This window comes from Opisthocomus hoazin, chromosome 1 (assembly GCF_030867145.1).
Source record: "Opisthocomus hoazin isolate bOpiHoa1 chromosome 1, bOpiHoa1.hap1, whole genome shotgun sequence".
Classification (NCBI taxonomy): Eukaryota; Metazoa; Chordata; class Aves; order Opisthocomiformes; family Opisthocomidae; genus Opisthocomus; species Opisthocomus hoazin.
The window spans coordinates 76,298,762-76,316,650 of NC_134414.1; the positions used below are offsets into that span (position 1 = coordinate 76,298,762).

Consider the following 17,889-nt stretch of genomic DNA (forward strand, 5'->3'; position numbering starts at 1 on the left):
GCGGCCCCGAGCGGCGCGGATGGCGGCCCCCGCCGCCGCACAAATCCCCCAGCTCGGCGGGAAGGGCGGCCCGCAACCGAGCTCCGCCTTCGGCTCCTCCCCGGCGGCCGGGCCCGAGCGCAGGGAGCCGGAGCCGCGCAGCCCGCGGGGGGCGATGTGACCCGGGCGGCCGGGCTGCGGTGCGGTGGGCAGGCAGGCAGGCGGGCAGGCGGGCAGGGGGGAGGGGGACAGACGGACGGACGGACGGACGGACGGACGGACGGACTGACTGACTCCGAGCCGGGGAAAGATGTGGCTGAAGCCCGAGGAGGTGCTGCTGAAAAACGCCCTCAAGCTGTGGGTCACGCAGAAGAGCAGCGGCTACTTCGTCCTGCAGCGGCGCCGGGGACACGGGGACAGCGGCGGCCGCTTCACGGGTACCTGGCGGCGCGGGAGGCCGGGCCGGGCCGGGCGGGGGGAGCCCCCCTGCCCCCGCCTCCGCTCTGCCCCGCGGGAACTTGGGGGGCGGGAGCGGCCTCTTTGTTCGGCCCGCGGCGGGGCCCCTCGCCGGGCCGGCTGGGCTCGGCTCGGCGGGGCTGGGAGGATGGCTGTGCCCCCCCACACCGGCCGGGACCTGCGCTGAGGTGTCGTCGTGTGTGTGTGTGTCCGTCCGTCCGTCCGTCCCCCCCCCCAATTTATGTAATGGGAGTTATATAAACCCACCCAGGAGTTCTGACTTTCGGCCGATGCGCGCATCACGGGGAGGGGGGTGTTAATTCGGCGCCGCGGAGGGGAGCGAGGATGGCGCCCTGGCCCCGCAGCGGTGCGGACCGGGAGCGGCTCCCGCAGAGCCCCGCGCTCGGCCGCCGGCGCCCTGCGGCACCGCAGCCCGGCGGGAGCGGCTCTTGCCGGGCTCTCGGCTCGGAGGGGTCAGCAGCTGAATTCAGACAGGCTGCGCTTCGGGGAAATGGGACAGCTTGGCAGCGTAGTTCTTACTTAAAAGCACGTGAGGCTGGCTTGTACCTTTTAAAAATCAGAATTTCTCATGGTGGTTTGTGTATTTCACAGAATAGTCAATAGGTATTTTCAAAGTCGGTGTTTTCTAGGCAGTTTAAGAAGCTACGTTACATCTGATATTTGTTTTATTGAAGCCTTTTGCTCCTGAGCCATTGAGCCTCGCCAGTCGATAATACCACTTTTTGCATCATTTTTTTTTTTTTTAATCGGAGCTGTGGAGCCATAAAGAAGCACAAAACTTAATTGTGGCTTGGTGGAGCCCACGTTATCAAGGTGTTACTAATGAAATGCTAGCTGTGAGAAGGTTAATGGAAGTTCTGCCGGTGAGTTAAACAGCCGTCTACCCTCAGGTTTTCCCTTGCCCTCCCTGTGTGGAAGTCGTAGGCCACTCTTTGATGATTGTAAGGACGATGTGGATTAATTTTCAGAGTTAAAAATAGCCGTTTACAGCTGCTTGATTTAGGTCCAGGACAATCATGAGGTTCAGATCCACAAATGTTAACTCCTCGCGCCGGAGCTTTCCACGCCAGAAATTTGCGAGCTTAAACCAAGCAAACTGCTTTTCTTTCTGGTTAAGTTTCAGGTGAATCATTGTGCTGAATCTACAGCGCACGGGCTTGCATAAATCTCTTCTGGCTGGCAAAGGAAAGCCGCTCTCATCTCGGACAACGTTTTCCAAGGGAACTGTAAATGCTGACAGTCTCTTAAACCCTTTGGAAATGTCTGTTTTCAGAAGGGGTCAGAAACTAGAGTCCTGTAACCAAAAAGCGAGCCTGGGGGAGCAGGAAGTGTAGCTGGAGTTAGACGGATAGCTTAATTTTTTTTTTTCCACAGTTTTTACTTGGGACGAGCGAGATGGAGACCTGTACTGAGAAACAGTTGGGCTTTGCTGGTAACCGTTTGCATTCGGTGCGAAGCTTGCCTCCTGGTTCTTGCTTTATATGAGTGCAGAGACACTTTGTTAATACCTGCCTTTTCCAAAGTGGCAGGTACAAAGGGCGATTAAGCACTACTGCACTTCAGAGTGTGGTCTCAGAGCCGTAAGTTAGAAGATTTTGTTTGTTTTACTGGTGAAGCAAAGCTTAAGTGAGGATGATATCCATACCTGTGTTCTTTTCCCTTGAGTAGTTTGAGCCCTGGCTGGTTGCAGTGAAGTTTGATGGAAAGGTAAAAGTTTCAAAGGTGCGAAGATCCCGTACGTGAAAGCAGGTGCCACGGTGAAAGAGAATCTCATAGCTGCTCCGGTGAGGAGGAGGAGGAGGCAGCTGTGTATCCTCAGGCTGTGTTAGACCCGTGTGGGATCAGCAGAACAAAACCCCCAGGAGACTGGATTTCACAAGGAAAGAGTGCAGGTGGGACAGCGGGCCACCCGTGACGTGGTTTGCTTTAGACAGGGTGGAAGGGTTGCGAGGCCCGAGCTGCCCTGGTGCGTGTTACTGCGACGTGGTATTTGCACAGCACCTACGTGAGGACATGTGCTTTATGGCCCTATTTCTCCTGTTTGTATGGGGTTTTTTCTTCTAGGACACTTCTCTCTCCTTACCAGGGCATTTTATCCATTGCGTAAGAGTAAGTTAGCACAGCTGGAGGGTGTATTTTATGTGGATTTAATTCCCGAAGGACAGAGTAGAGAAGATCTCTCACACAAAGGCTCTTTTCTTCCGTATCTGTTCCTTTCCTTGAGCACTGTGTTGCAGTCAGACTCTGAGCAGATGTTTGTCAGAGAGAGACCATATTTACTACTGTTACTTGGTTTGCGTCCTAGGGCAGTTACCGAATGCGCACTGGGCTTGCAAGCAGCGGGCGCAAAAAAGGATGCAGGCAGTGTTTAACTCTTCATTACCTGCCCAGTGGCATTCTGGATTCTGTCTTCCTGAAGATAACTTTTCAAGTAAATGTTTAACTCGCCGCTTTACCTGGATCTCTACTTGAGAGCTCAGTTGGATCTGAGACTTAAGAAGGAAGTTAGTAATGTTTTAGAAATAATTTACAGAAATGAAATTATATTTTTTTAGCCAATAACTAATTTTTAAACTAATTTTAAGTTACAGATTTTAAAAATTACTTAGAAATTTCTGTTGGTTCAGGGTTTTTTTTTTTTCCCTCCTAATTGGAGACATCTGTAGCTATCCCTACAAAAAGTCCTGTGATGTAGCCAACTGGAACAGGTTGCCCAGGGAGGTTGTGGATTCTCGTTCTCTGGAGATATTCAAGACCCGCCTGGACAAGGTCCTGTGCAGCCTGCTGTAGGTGACCCTGCTTCGGCAGAGAGGTTGGACTAGATGACCCCCAGAGGTCCCTTCCAACCCCTACCATTCTGTGATTAACAGGTCAAAGTTGGCTGGGTTTGGTACTTGCTGACATCTTTGGTTCTGAGGTTACGTGTTAACGATAAGCTTGAGATACCATCAGTAGTCAAAAATACTGTCAAATCCCTTATGGTAGAGTAGTGCGAGATGGCTTAGCCTGTAAGTGAATCGCCACTTTCATTTTCATTAGGGAATGTTGAAAGCTTTGTGCATGTTCCTGTTCGATTAGATTAGTTTTGTGCATTTTCACAGCAAAACTGCTTGTTCTGGGAGGTGCTGGGGGTGATTTCATCACGGGCACTGAACCTGAGGGTAGGTTTCATGCTTCCCAAGCAGCTCGCTTTGCAGTTGCTGTTTACACAGTACTTCATGTTGCACACTCTTAGTATATAAAAACCCACTTAGGATTCTTTTAAATACTTGTGAATTTTCCCTTTTATAAGTAAGGTTAAATAAAATTTTAAAATGAGCTCTGTTTCAAGCAGCTTTTTATCTTTACTTTTTGAGATACAGTGATTCTTTAACTTCTTGTTTGAAGTAGATCAATAAAAGATTGTTTTGTTCCTGTTTTACCCATATTTTGAATTTAGTTATGGTATTTCCCACTACTATTCTTCTAGCCTCCATTTACAAGCAGTTTACAAGCTGGATGTGGTCTTGCATCGTTTGCAACTCGCAGACGGTGGACTTTTCAAAAATAAATTAATTTCTCCTTCAGCTGGTAATGACCTTTACAGTTCACAACTTTAAATATAAATTAATACATTGGCAAAAAGAAGCATCTTCTGTATATGAATCTGGACCTTATTATTCCTTTAATAAAAATAAATGAGCTGTATGCCAGCAACTGAAGTAAACTCCCATCTGGAAGATTTTATTTTTTTATTGTAAATAAAAGTCTTGCCAGGGTGATAGCTTTCAAACTGATCTATAGAGCACTTCCTGGTTGTGAATGGAGATCTGACTGGTGACATAAGAGCTCTCTTCCTTATTTTCCCCTTGCCTGGATTTTAATATTTTAATGCGTACAGAGAAATGGCTATTGATAAACTATACGTACTGTAATCATGGTAAATGCATCAGCTTTTAGGAGCCCTGTGCATCTCCCAAGGTCTGGGTAATTGATTTCATGATAGAGTCTATTTCAGAGAAAGGCAGCGAGGGGACCACAGAGGTTGAGGGTTCCCACGTCTCACATGGGGAATCCATCTAGATTGCCCCCGCTCATTACACTGTAGCAGGAGAGGGTCAAAAATACGATGAAGAATTGGATTTTTGGTAGAGAATGTGAATGGGTACCCCCGTAAACTTCTTTACCTTTTGGAGGGGTGAAAAGCAAAATAAGTAGCATATTTAAAGACCTGTCCCATTACAGCCTTCAAAACAGCTCGCTGTTTTGTCTTAAAATATGTCCAAAATACCAAAACAAGTTACTGATAGATAAAGGCTCAATCTGAGCTCTAATGAAATAACACCAAGCCAAAGCGCTTTTATTCTAAATGCAGCAGATTGAGGAGAGGAAGACGCCACAGTAATGATGTTAATAAAGGATATTGGTAGTGCTGTCTGCATTCGTGGTTCTGTTTTCTTGAGGAAGAGCTCTGTCTGCAGCTTTGCACAAGGAGAGGGGGAAATCCAGGTAGTTCACTGAGAGCTTGGACTCTCATCAGAATGTTACCTAGCCTTGCCCACAGCTGGAATTCAGATTGGCAGGGGGTTTTTTCACCTTTTATTTTTTTTTCCTCGTTATTTTACTGTAACTTTTTTTTTTTTAAAGGAGAAGGCATGCTTCTAAGCTCTGTCCCAAGAGGGTGGCTTCTCCGTCGGAGCGGTTGGCCGGGAGGCATGAGTGGGAAGGAGGGATGGGAGCTGGAGGGCTGGGTTCCTGCCCTGGGAAGCCGGGCACCCCAATTCCAGCCTCCTGAGCTTAGCATGGCACTCTGCCTCCTTCTACTCGCCTTTCGGGGAGGTCCCCTGCTCCTAAGGTGCAGCGGCGCTGGGATGGGTAAGGCGGAACGCAGGGGCTCGTGTTGAAATGCGTACGTTGCGTGAAATGCTGATATTGAAGGCGAGGTTGTACCTGTGCGTGGAGACGGGGGGCTGGGCTGTGCCTGCTTAGGGATGGGCCACCAGCCTGCACAACACTAATCCAGTGAGCAGCTACGGTGCCTTTTTGTTTTCATGTTGTGGAGGCCAAGTGGCATAGAAAGAGGCAGGAAAATCACAGAATGGTTGGTTTGGAAGGGACCTTACAGATTATGTAGTTGCACCCTGCCTGCCATGGGCAGGGACACCTTCCACTAGACCAGCTTGCTCAGATCTCTATCCCACCTGGCCTTGAACACTGCCAGGGAGAGGGCAGCCACAGCTTCTCTGGGCAACCTTTTCCAGTGCCTCACCACCCCCATCTTAAAGAATGTCTTCCTTATAAAATAATTCCGCATGTCTGTGATGGCAGCGTTTAAGTGATGCTACATCAGTCTCTCTAATATTATTTACAGCACCAACTGAAAATGAGAGAGACTGTTTTTTTTTTTTTTTTTAATATATTGCCCCAAGTAGTGTCCCATGTCTGGGTAATTCACTGCTGGAGCAGCAGCAGCAGCTTGTGTGTCCCACCTTCTTGTCCATTTTCAGGTGGAAAACAGTTTCAGGTATTTTCGTTTGTAACGTGAGAATCGAAGCATTTGGCTCTGCAGCCTTCAGGGCTATAAAAATAGGCTCGGCCTGACCCGGACCAGTGGCAGAGGGCTGAGATAAGCAGCTGCGAGAGCCCTGCCATGGCAGCACACCTGTCTGGGGAAACAGCCCGTGGGGATACGGGGTGAGGAGAAATAACCAGTGCCATTTCCACCGTCCCGGGAGAGCGGGTGCATGGTTCAGCTTGCTTCTCTTTCCCCGGTGTGGTCTTTCCCTCCCCACGCGGTGGTCCGATGCCGGACCAAGATCTCAGCATCACACCCAGGGGTATGGGAGTCACGGGGACCATGGGACACCAAACTCCACAGTGAAATGCCCAAACTTCCCTTGTTTCTCATGTCCAGCCTCCCTGGAGTGCTGGGACTGAGGAATAATGATTAAACAATTTGTTTCAATTCATTTCTACATGCCAGATTGGAAAAAAAAAACAACAACAAAAAAAAACAAACCAAAACCAATACAAACCACCCAACGAAAACCAATTTACCTAGTGGCAGTGTTTGATCTGGCAAAGCCCATGTACAAAGTAATGTAAGGGCTTCAATGTTGGTATTTCCCTGGGTGAATTAGGTCTTTATGCTGAAATCTAATGCTGTCTGGGCTTATCTTCAAGTGTGGTGAGCCCTTATCGTTACAAAGGAAAAACAGCCTTCCTACAGCCCTTGGAAGGGTGCTCCTTCATTCTTCTTACCTACTTACCCAAATAAGTTCTGCAAGTTTTTTTTGGTGGGGGAAGCCTAATAAAAAGTACTCTCTCCTGGGTGCTGTGTTGTATCAAAACCTGTTTATATAATTTTGCAGAATTCAGCGAAGACAGTGTGGCTGGTGTAAAGCCAAGACGTTGAGCCGCTGTCATTAGTGGCCTTGTGTAACTTTGCTCTTACCCAGCAAAAACGTGGGTTTTAGGGAGGCCTGAGTGAAAGTAACAACCTGTTAAACATCTGAGGTTTGAACTTTTAGAGAAATCAGATCCAAGATGGTATGAAAAACCTAGAGATTTCCACAAATGTTTATGCTGGGGGCCACCAGTGGCCAGCAGTAGCTTCATGCTCGCTGTCCTGGGCTGTATCCTACTTTGGTGCCTTTGGTGTGGCTCCAAAGCCTCCACGCTAGCCTATAACATCCAGTGCCTGTGGGATGAGCAGTGCTGTCTGGTCGGGCTCTGAGAGGTGAGGATGAAGACAGGACTGAGGTGGTCCTCAGTGCATCTCAGCTCTGGGTCTCGCCTTGCGTTGCGGTCACCAGTTAGGGCTCCTAGGTGGTGAGGTGGTTGAGGCCATGCGGGAGCCAGCTTTGTGACCCCCCCATTCCCCTTTGAGCAGGGACGTTGCTCCTGTGGAGAGCTTTGGAGATGCTGCCCAGAGCCAGGCGAGCAACCCCTGCTATTTGGAGTGTCCTTCTGGCAGGCTGGGGTTGTCCAGGTTGGTACGAAAACGCCTTTCTGCTGCAGCTGGAGCACAGGGGCGGTGGGGGGCTAGGGAACGGGGATGTCCACGTGTCCCTGCCTGTGTTCTGCTGCCTGGTGGTGGGCTGCTCATTCAGCCAGATTGCTCGCCTCCTCTAGCGTGGCTAATTGCTACCGCCATGGCTATTGTCAGACTCTAATTGTTTGCAAATCATTTCGAGATGGAGGAAACTACGAGAAGAAGCATAATTAGGATTCAGGGTTTGAAGTGCTTCTCTGCCTCAAAGAGCCGAGATTAATTCTGCTTTATTGAAGCTGTTTTCAATTTCACTGTCCTAAAAAAACCCCAGCTTTATTTTTATGATCACCTGAATTGTTTGATTTGTTCTTTTCTCCTAATTTGCATGCCTGAACAGCTTAGAGTGCCTCTTCCAGATATTAACTCTCCTTGCGAAACTGCATCCACTGGGAAGCAGCCTGTACTGTCAGCTCCTTTCAGCTCCCGGGAAGAGCTTTCTCCTTTCGGGTAGAGTATTGGGTTTGTCAGACTGCTGCTTTTGCTTCATGGCCTTGTTTTTCTTTCATCTCCTGGCTTTCGGATGGAGGGACAGAAGCAGTGGGCAGCAGTGACGAGCAACAGTGAGCTCCCCAGGAAGAATTTACCCTCAGCAAGTTTGCAGATGGCACCAAGCTGAGTGGTGCAGATGACACTCTGGAAGGACGGGATGCCATCCAGAGGGACCTGGACAAGCTCGAGGAGTGGGCCTGTGTGAACCTCATGAGGTTCAACAAGGCCAAGTGCAAGGTCCTGCATCTGAGTCAGGGTAACCCCCAGAATCAGTACAGGCTGGGGGATGAAGGGATTGAGAGCAGCCCTGCCGAGAAGGACTTGGGGGTCCTTGTGGATCAAAAGCTCAGCATGAGCCACCAATGTGCGCTCGCAGCCTAGAAGGCCAACCGTATCCTGGGCTGCATCAAGAGCAGCGTGGCCAGCAGGTCGAGGGAGGGGATTCTGCCCCTCTGCTCTGCTCTGGTGAGACCCCCCCTGGAGTGCTGCATCCAGATCTGGAGTCCTCAGCTCAGGAAAGGCATGAACCTGTTGGAGCGGGTCCAGAGGAGGGCACAAAAATGATCTGAGGGCTGGAGCACCTCTCCTATGAGGAAAGGCTGAGAGAGTTGGAGCTGTTCAGCCTGGAGAAGAGAAGGCTGCGGGGAGACCTTAGAGCAGCCTTCCAGTACCTGAAGGGGCCTAGAGGAAAGACGGGGAAAATATTTTCAGCAGTGCTTGCTGTGACATGATGAGGAGTAATGGCTTTAAACTAAGGGAGGGTAGGTTTAGACTACATGTAAGGAAGAAATTTTTTACAGTGAGGGTGGTGAAGCACTGGAACAGGTTGCCCAGAGAGGTGTTGGAGGCCCCATCCCTGGAAACATTCAAGGCCAGGCTGAACGGGGCTCTGAGCAACCTGGTCGAGTTGAAGATGTCCCTGCCCACTGCAGGGGGGCTGGGCTAGATGACCTCTAAAGGTCCCTTCCAACCCAAAGCATTCTGTCATTCTGTGATTCTAAGTCAGAGGTGTGCTTTATGCTTTGTGGCTTTTTACCGGAGCGGGAGCCTGGCAGGGTGCTTGGCTGTATCTCCAATCATTAATCTCTCAGTTTGGTGGTTTTGTCTTGCAAAAATAACCTGATCTGATTGAAAGAAAAGGGTCTGAGTATTTAAAACCGGGCTTTTTCATGATACAGGTGCACGTAGCCACTAGCTGCCCTTCTGCACGGCCCTGGAGACCAGCCACCAGGCAGTGACTGTGGTCCCACCACTCTCCCGATCTTTGGAAGTGCCAGATGCCTGCGGCTGAGAGCAGCCTCGGCTTTGGAGGAGCTGAGCATCTTGGCAAATTGGTTTGGTGTGGTGGTGGTGGTGGTCCTCTGCCTGTTTTCTTGGAAGGGCTCGGTTTGGCAGATGTTGCTAGAGGATGCCTTGTTGTCCAGCTGTGCTGGTCTCAGGTGCAATGGAAACCTCACGAGTAGACCAAGGAGAAGCAGAAAGGCAGTTTTCTTTCCGCTTCCAACTTATGCTGTGCTCGGTTTGCTTGTACAGTGGCTAAAGCTCTTCCCCAGGATGCTGAAGACACAGGCTGGACTCTGTCTTCTCTGTGAGCCCTTTGGCTTTGGGAGAGGGGGTGTAAGCACTTGGTTTGGGAGGTTCGGGGCTGTGGCAGGTGGGTGGGACGAGGTGCCTCTGTGTGCACATCTGGCCTGCTGCTCCCCAAATTTTAAAAGTGCCATCAGAATTTCTTACCAGCTAATTGCAGATACCGCATGTTACTGCTTCTTTGCACTACGTTGACCTTCACCCCCCGCTTTGTAATGAGTTTATGAGTTTGCATTGAACAGCAGATCCTGGCTGTGGGGACCAGATGTCTTATTTAAAATTTAAGTAAAACTATAAGGGTAATGTTGCTCAGTATTGTGGTGCTGCAGGCTTCCTTGTCACTTAGCCCTAGATTTAACTCTTCTTCCCCCTTCCCCCCCGTAAAAAAAAGCAATGGCAGCATTGGCCTTTTGCCTTTTTGTTTTACTTTTTGAGGATTTTATTAATCTATTGGTTCCAGACTCCTAAGTGATCAGTCCAAGTCCCTCTGCCTTGCAGCACGGCTTAGCTGCTGAAGTGACCACCCCATTTATGGGAAGGCATTTGAGTAGTTCTGAAAAATTTCCCTTTAAGGCCTTTAAAATATGATGGAGGTAAGCAGAAATCGTCTTGCTCTATGTAGAGGGTGCCTTAATTCATGTGCCATTGAGCCAGGCGTAACTATTGGTGCCTTGAACTGTCTCTTGAGTATTGTCCTAAAAGATGGAAATAATAAGACAGTTTTCCAGTAACAGTTTTTAGTTGTAGTTCAGCTTTAATCATCTACTGTCCAGTGTCTCAGAAGTTTAAAAGAATTTTTAAAATACCATGTGGATAATTAACACCAATCTGGGAAAGGAGCCTGCATTCTTTAGTTTGAAAGATATGGTACATTTAGTAGAAATCGGTGCTAGATTAACTTAATGTAAACATGTTCCTTTTCCTAGATCAGTTATAAACATGGCACAGGGTAACTTCTAATGGAATCTTTTATCTTTCTGAGGGCATAGAAGGAGCCATGTGTTTAAAGATGAAGAGCAGTGCACTTGTGATAGTTCATCTGAGAAACCTATCGTTATAAAATACCCTTGCCTTTTTTTTTTTTTTCCCTGTGCAGAAATGCTCACCAAGTTCATCGTGCATGATGTCCTGTCTGCGTCCCATTTGGTGACCTCTGTAGAGGGGAGACACTCCCCACCTGTTGCAGAATTTGAAATGGTTCCTTGCTGATTTTTATACTGCAGTTTATTTGTGGTATTGTGTCCCTAGTATGCATGTACATTTGATAAGAATGGGTTTGCAATTAGAAGTACAACACTCTTGCTTTACTTGGAAGTATTCCGATTTCTCGTACTGAAGCAACAAAATATACACAAAAGTAGCTGTTTCAAAAGTAGCGATGAAGTAGGTACCAAGTAAGGTGTGGGATTTGTAGCAAGTTTTCCAGTTCTGTTTTACAGACTTACTCCTGGAAAAACACAGGTAGAGGTTCCTTCTACCTGAAACCCAGCTTACAGCTGAAGGAATCAGCTTTATTGAGGAGAAGCACATAACTTTAGTAGAAGTTTGTCCTTTCCCACCTCTTCTGTCCTGTCCTCCGTATGTGTCAGAAGTTTATATTACAGCTGAAACCTGCATATGAATTGTAGCCTGGGAATATTCTTTCTGCATGAAGAAACTTGTACCTTTTGAGGAACCTGCGATGTTCTGTCAGTGGTCTTTAGCTGAAGGCTTTGCAAACCTATGTCTTCAGCTTTCCTTAGTGCAGTTACTGTACAGTTATCTGCCTTCCTGCAATACTTCTGCATCTTGGGAGGTCAAAAAGAGGACGAGAAGTTGGAGTGGCTTGTTGAAGGGAAAGAGGTAGTCTGAATTTTAAGTTCCCCCCAAAAATCTTCTCCCACATAGAGTTAAAAAAATGAACAATCAAAACCATAGGAGTTTTGGGAAGGAAACCAGTGTAGCAGTTCTTCTTTCTTTTCCCCCTCTGCTTCTGTTTCCTTTTTATTTTTGACTGTCCTGTAGGTATAAATGGTTTCACTGCTGCCTGTGATAGAGGTCTCCTGCATCCTAACCCAAGGCGTGCCAGTGCATTGACATGTGAGCAAGAGAACCTTTATATAATTTATATGTACCTGAGAGCCAGAGACCCTTTTATTTTAGAAACAGACCCTATTTTATAAGAGCCCCTTCCATGGAACAAGCTCTTCGGGCATTTTATTAGAAAGGTGCTTGCTCACAAACTAGGTATTTTTCAAAGCATGTTTCAAAATCGGTGTACTGTGTAACATTTCTTGTTTGGTTGTTTTTTTTGTTCGGAGATTTTTAGGTTGTTTATTTTTTGACACTTCAGTGAGAAGGATAACACAAGTGTTATGATTCAGAAGGTGCCCCAAATGAGTATGAAAGAAGGCTCTGGGGAGACCTTCTTGTGGCCTTCCAGTACTTAAAGGGGGCTTATAAGAAAGATGGGGACAAAGTTTTTAGTAAGGCCTGTTGCGATAGGACAAGAAGTAATGGTTTTAAACTAAAAGAGGGTGGACTTAGATTAGATACAAGGAAGAAATTGTTTACAGTGAGGGTGGTGAAGCTCTGGCACAGGTTGCCCAGAGAGGTGGTAGATGCTTCATCCCTGGAAACATTCCAGGTCAGGTTGGACAGGGCTCTGAGCAACCTGATGGAGTTGAAGATGTCCCTGCTCATTGCAGGGGGGTTGGGCTAGGTGACCTCTAAAGGTCCCTTCCAACCCAAACCATTCTATGACTCTATGAGGCAACTCACACTGGAAAAATTTTGTCTCTAGTTTTAATAATTTTCATGCTACTTCAGTTGCAATTAAGTTATCACATCAGGCCTGGTTGTATTTATTAGTGTTGAATCCTTTTCATAAATGCACTCTTAATAATTCCCCTTTCGCCCCCCCCTCGCTGCCTCTTGTCATCTCTCCCTTGTTTTTTGGCACTTAAGCATCAACTTCACGTGCAGGGGAACCACTGCAGAAGTACGGGCGCTAATCCACAGTCCTGGGGCCTGGCTGTACGAAGCTGCTGCTCTGTGTTTGGCAGGCTTGGCTTTAGCCGTACTCACTTTTATCCCCTGCCACTGCTGCCCTTGGGTCCCTCCTGGAGTGATGCCCCGGCAGAGGAGCAGTTGGGACCCCTGTCAGCCACAGCGCTGGTTCAGGGTGGTCGAGGCATGGGGCGCAGCCCTCACAGGGACACCCACCACGTGGCCGGGGTGCTTGAGCTTTGCTCTGGCATGCGTCCTGATGCCCACGCTCTTTTTTTCCTTCTCTTTCATTTTCAGTTCTGGCTCCTCTTTGTCGTCTTTAGTTAATATTTTAGCTGCGGGTAGTTTAGACAAGGGAGGTGATTTTTTTTTTCTTTGACCAGTTGAAGGAGGAAACTTTTTAATAGTTGGTAAGCAAAGTGGAAATTGTAAGCAGAAGTAAACAGTGAGAAGAGGAATTGTTTTTTCTGGTCAGTTATTCAGGAACAGAAAAAGGAATTCATTTTACACAGGCTAAGAAGTAAAACCGTAATTTTTCAGCTAATTCTCTGCTTTCTTGTGTTTTTTCATGATTTCTGAGAAAAAAAAAGTATTTCACAAATCAGGTGTTCATTAAGCGTTCTCTTGGGATTTTGGTAGCACTTACTGTTAGTTGACTTTTTTCCATGACTTTAGTGAAATGAAAAAGAAATCTTCCTCCGAGATCTATCGTCAGGGGAAAACATGCACAGCACTTCATGAGTTTCTTCTTCTTTTCCATTCTTGTAATGTCTCAAGTCTTTTGAAATTTGGAAGTTAAACCCTTTTTTTTGTCCTCTGCATATCTTACTGGCTTTAATCCAGCTGATCTGAAGACCGCACATTGAAGTTGGTGCTCTGTTTTCTGTGAGCACAGATAATTTTCTAGCTTTTACACCTGGATGAATTTTTTTGTCTTTTTCTTGCAGTTACAGGAGAGCATTTAGCATTTTCTGATATTATATGTATTACTGGTCTGCAGATTCAGGTCTCCATTTTAAATAGATGGGTGTAATATCTGGACATGTATTTAGCTGAGAAGCAAACTGGTGCTGAGTAGTACCTCACTGTACAGTTTTAAAACATGTCGTGTCCATCTCCTGCTTGGCTTTGAAATTGTCATTGATGGTGTGTGTGAATGCAAGGAGGAAGTATTTGATGTAATTTTCTTCACTCTCGGAAGGCTTTTGATGCTGTTCCATGTGAGCTTGTTACACCTCCTAGACCAGAAAGTGGTTACGCTGCTGCTTTGCTGTGCCACACTCAGATTAGTTAGCTATGGTTTGTTGTCCAAGTGAGGAGGCACTTCAAATAAGGGCTTCGTAGGTCTGATTTTATTGTTTCCATTAATCACTTAGGTGATGGACTGGAGAATGCAGTTATAAAAACTGCATGTGGTGCCAAGGGCTGGTAAACCCCTTGGAGGCTGAGAATAGTTCCTTTTCTGCTGGGTTAATGGTGAAGGAACGAAAATGCAGCAGGTTGGAAAAATGAAGCATGCAAAGGGGAAATGTAGTATCACAGAAAACTTGCTAGGTACTCCAGTGGCTTAAGCAAACGCGGTAAAGCCATTCTCTGCTGTCTGTCGTCCCTCTCCATAGGAGGTAGTGTCTCTGCAGGACATACAGTATATGGGCAATGAATGTAAAGCTGCTCCTGAATTGCTATTTGTAGGTGCCATAAACCAATTCTGAGTTACTTTAATATGCCAGCTTGCAAATCATGGCATTTGGGTAACTTTTTCATGCATAGCTTGGTTCTATCTGCTGTGGGGGTGGGTGGCGAGGAAGGCCAGCAACTCCAGCTGGCCTCCAGCTGGAATGTCTGCTGGGGAGACAGCACTTGGTACAGCTCTATGATGGAGTTTGCCTGTATTTGTGTCAAGGGCCGATTTACAGTGGGATACTGCTGCAAGCTCTCTTTGATATGGTAGTGTATGTGCAAGGTACAGGAGGTGGCTTCGCACTCTTCTCCTGGCTGAGACCTTACTGGTAGTGAGCATCATGTCCAGTTTCGAGTGTCATGCTTAAAGACAAGCTGGAGAGATTCCAGTTTAAACTCAAGGACAGTGAGCTGTTTGAAAAATACGGCCCATAAAGACATGATGAGGCAACTGGGATTTCTTTAGAAAAATAGAAATCACTCAGGGGTGGGCAAGTATGATGATACTTTTTTGCTATGTCAAACCTTAACATCAAAAATGCCTGCGGCCAATTAGTTTCTGTGTTCCGGGGAGCAGGATTAATTTCCAGCAAGAAAGTTTAAGACTCTGGTGGTTGGCTTGTTTGTTTGGGTGTTGTGGGGTTTTTTTTCTGTAAGAATACTTAATGAAAATAGTGGAAGATGCTAGCTGTGAAGTTGTTGCATCTTGGTTGTGGGAGGTTTTGAAGAACAGGTTTGACAAACACCACTTAGGGCACAGGTGTATTTATCCAGCTTCAGAGTGGGGCTGGAACGGTAACATCTAAAGGTGCCCTCGGGTCTTTCCACTTCAATTCTATGATTATGTAGATATATATGAGGCAGAACCGGAAACACAAAGAGCTTGACATCCTTTTGATCTTCTAATCTGGTTTGCCTTTCTTGAGCATCTGTACATCACAGCATAAAATAGGGGAAGAATTGTTATTGTTACTTTCTCTATTTTAATTTTATGGCTTTAGATGTGAAAAGACTTGCAGGCTGCAGAAGTGAAAGTTGGCGCTAATTCTCTGTTCCCACCTTTTTCTTCGCAGGTCGCTTGGTTGGTGCCCTGGACGCCGTATTAGACTCTAACGCACGCGTCGCTCCATTTCGAATTTTACTCCAAGTTCCAGGCTCACAGGTTTACTCTGCCATTGCATGTGGTGAGTTATTGAACGGATCAGAAGTTTACTGGGCCGTAGCTATTGGTGAGTCACAGACGAAAAACCCCGAACCGGTTCTGAGCATGGTCAGTGTCTGCATGTCCAAGAAGCTCAAGGTAACCCCAGCTAGTAGAGTGTGTGTGGAAAGCTATTGCCTATAGCTTGCTTAACAACCAAATTAACCTCTGGTTAAAATCCCGGATAGGAATTATGAAAGTGTTAACTAGGAACATTAAGTTTCTGTAAGAAGGTTGTCTAGCTGAGGATGTTTTGCATTAATTTGCTGTCTCTTGCAAAGCAGTGGTGGTTCTGTTCATACACGCCATCTTTTCCTGCAGTAGTTCCTTACAGCAAAAACCTACTTACTGTAGGGTTTTACCAGTCTAGTCTTTCGCTTGCTTACTGGTAACTGTCTTACCACACTTGGTTGTAATGATGTACAACTGGAACATTTGGAAGATGCCACATGATTTAGGAGGTAAAGTTGTCAGGGGGGAATGTCTAATTGCCTGGTTTCTTGTGCACTAATACCTTTGCAGTGTTGCTGCAACCTCTGAAGGCCGAGCTCCTCTTCAGGAAAGTGGTGTCGATGTGGATTGCAGCAGCCTTGCCGTGGCATGGTAAAGGCCATCTGAATGCCCTGGTTCCATTCATCCTCTTCTTGCCTGGCTGGTCTCTGCAGGGCTGTTCTCATCCCTTCTTCTCCAGTCTATAAAATCCTGGCATTGAAATACACAGCAGGTCTTCCTTTGGGAACGGTTCCAAGCTGCAAGAGAGGAGGTTCAGACTGGGTGTTAGGAAGCATTTCTTTACCGAGAGGGTGGTCAAACCCTGGAACAGGCTTCCTAGAGAGGTGGTCGATGCCCCAAGCCCATCAGTGGTTAAGAGGCATTGGGACAGTGACCTTAACAACATGCTTTAGCTTTTGGTCAGCCCTGAAGTGGTCAGGCAATTGGGCTGGAGGATCGTTGTAGGCTCGTTCCAACTGAAAATTGTTCTGCTCTGCTTTGTCCTAGTCTACTCTATTCTTTCCTTTCTTACACAGACCAAGCCATGAAATAGTTAGCTAATGCAAATGTTGATGTGTTGGTGGTGTTTGACATAGTAATCATTTAAATGGAAGAGGCAATCTGTAAATTCGCCGCCTTCCTCTGGACAAGCTCATTCAGCATTTCTTCCTTGGTTCAGTAGAGACCCCTCTGCACATTCCCCAGTAATACTGGGAACTTTTCCCTGTGCCAGATCTGTGTGAAGAAGCTTGCGTAGAGTCTGTTTGTGCTACTTTTGTTGTGACCAAGTTTTCTTCTTTTTGCAGTTGCTCTACGGTTTATATCTCTACCCCCCTCCTTTTTATATTTAAATAATGCCATCTCATGGAGAAATTTAAGAGCTTCGTGCTGTTATAGTACTGCAATGAAGCCAGGTGGAAAAACAAACTCAGTTTTGCTGTCATGGGCTTCCTGATCATTTGAATGTATGTAATATTCGTTTCTGGGGCTGATCCTTGCCCTAGCCACACTCTTATTGCCCCACAGTTTGTTTGTTTGTGTTTTTATATTAAAGGAACTACAAATCAAAAACTGCCTGGTTGGAGTGGTTAAGGGTTTTGCTGAGGTAAACTTATTTGATTAATGTTTTCTAAAATTCTCTTTGGCTCTTCTGAATGGATGCTCAGCCCTGAGAAAAGGAGATTTATAGTAACAGAGTGGAAAGCAGAGGGCTCTGCTTTGTATGCTGCGTGGGTAAGACACACGCGCTTGCCAGAGCTGCACAGAAATTAAGAACCATGGTAGCAGAAGTTGTTTCTGAATAATACCTCTGCTGTGAAACCCTGACGCGAGCGTCCAGGGGAGAGCCAGCGCTGGCAATAGGAGTCAGAGGAACAGCATCACCCGACCTTTTTCTTAGAAAGCTGGAAGCCTTTCCCTGCGCAGAAGCGGCCGTCGCTGCTCACCCAGCTCTGCCCTGTCCGAGCGAGGTGCTTTGTGCGAACACGACGCCAAGAGTTTTGTTACTGCATTTGGAAGGAGCAGAGAGTCGAATTAAGGCTCCTGCTGTACAGCAAGGAGAAGGAGCAGCTCCAGGAGCTCCTTCCAGTCTCCTGGTGTAACTTCGTTAGGGATAGCCATCATGTCATTAGGTAGTTAATGAAAATGACATTTTTCAATTGTATGTTGGCAGTCTTCTGTTCCAGGAGCTGCAGGCTTAAAGGATAACATACGCATGAGGGTCGTATCTGTGTTACAGAGTTTTGCAAATCTCCGAGGGCTGGTAGGAAGTCTGATCCCTGCCCGGCATGGCCGTTCTGGCAGAGATGTTTTAATCCAGATGGTTAATCATGTTACACCAGCACAGAAGAATATAAGCCTAATCTCAGCCCTAGTGTAGAGCCACTTATGACTCTCCTTTCAGAAGGCTTGTGGGCAAACAAAAACCCGAGTCCCAGTTAATGACATTTATGAAGTTCCATCA

At 46.9% G+C, this 17,889-nt stretch overlaps 1 protein-coding gene across 2 annotated transcripts in view; it reads left to right on the forward strand.

The window, feature by feature from the left end:
* The first annotated feature begins 240 nt into the window (after positions 1 to 240).
* The window catches only part of TBC1D8 (TBC1 domain family member 8), a 52,168-nt gene continuing 34,519 nt past the window's right edge, over positions 241 to 17,889 (forward strand). Inside the window, exons 1-2 of one of the 2 annotated variants that reach the window (XM_075426601.1) lie at positions 241 to 416; positions 15,307 to 15,462. In XM_075426601.1, coding sequence (XP_075282716.1) covers positions 290 to 416; positions 15,307 to 15,462 — 283 coding nt within the window. In that variant the 5' untranslated portion in view covers positions 241 to 289. The remainder of the gene's footprint in view (positions 417 to 15,306; positions 15,463 to 17,889) is intronic. The other variant, XM_075426608.1, reaches the window with a different exon arrangement.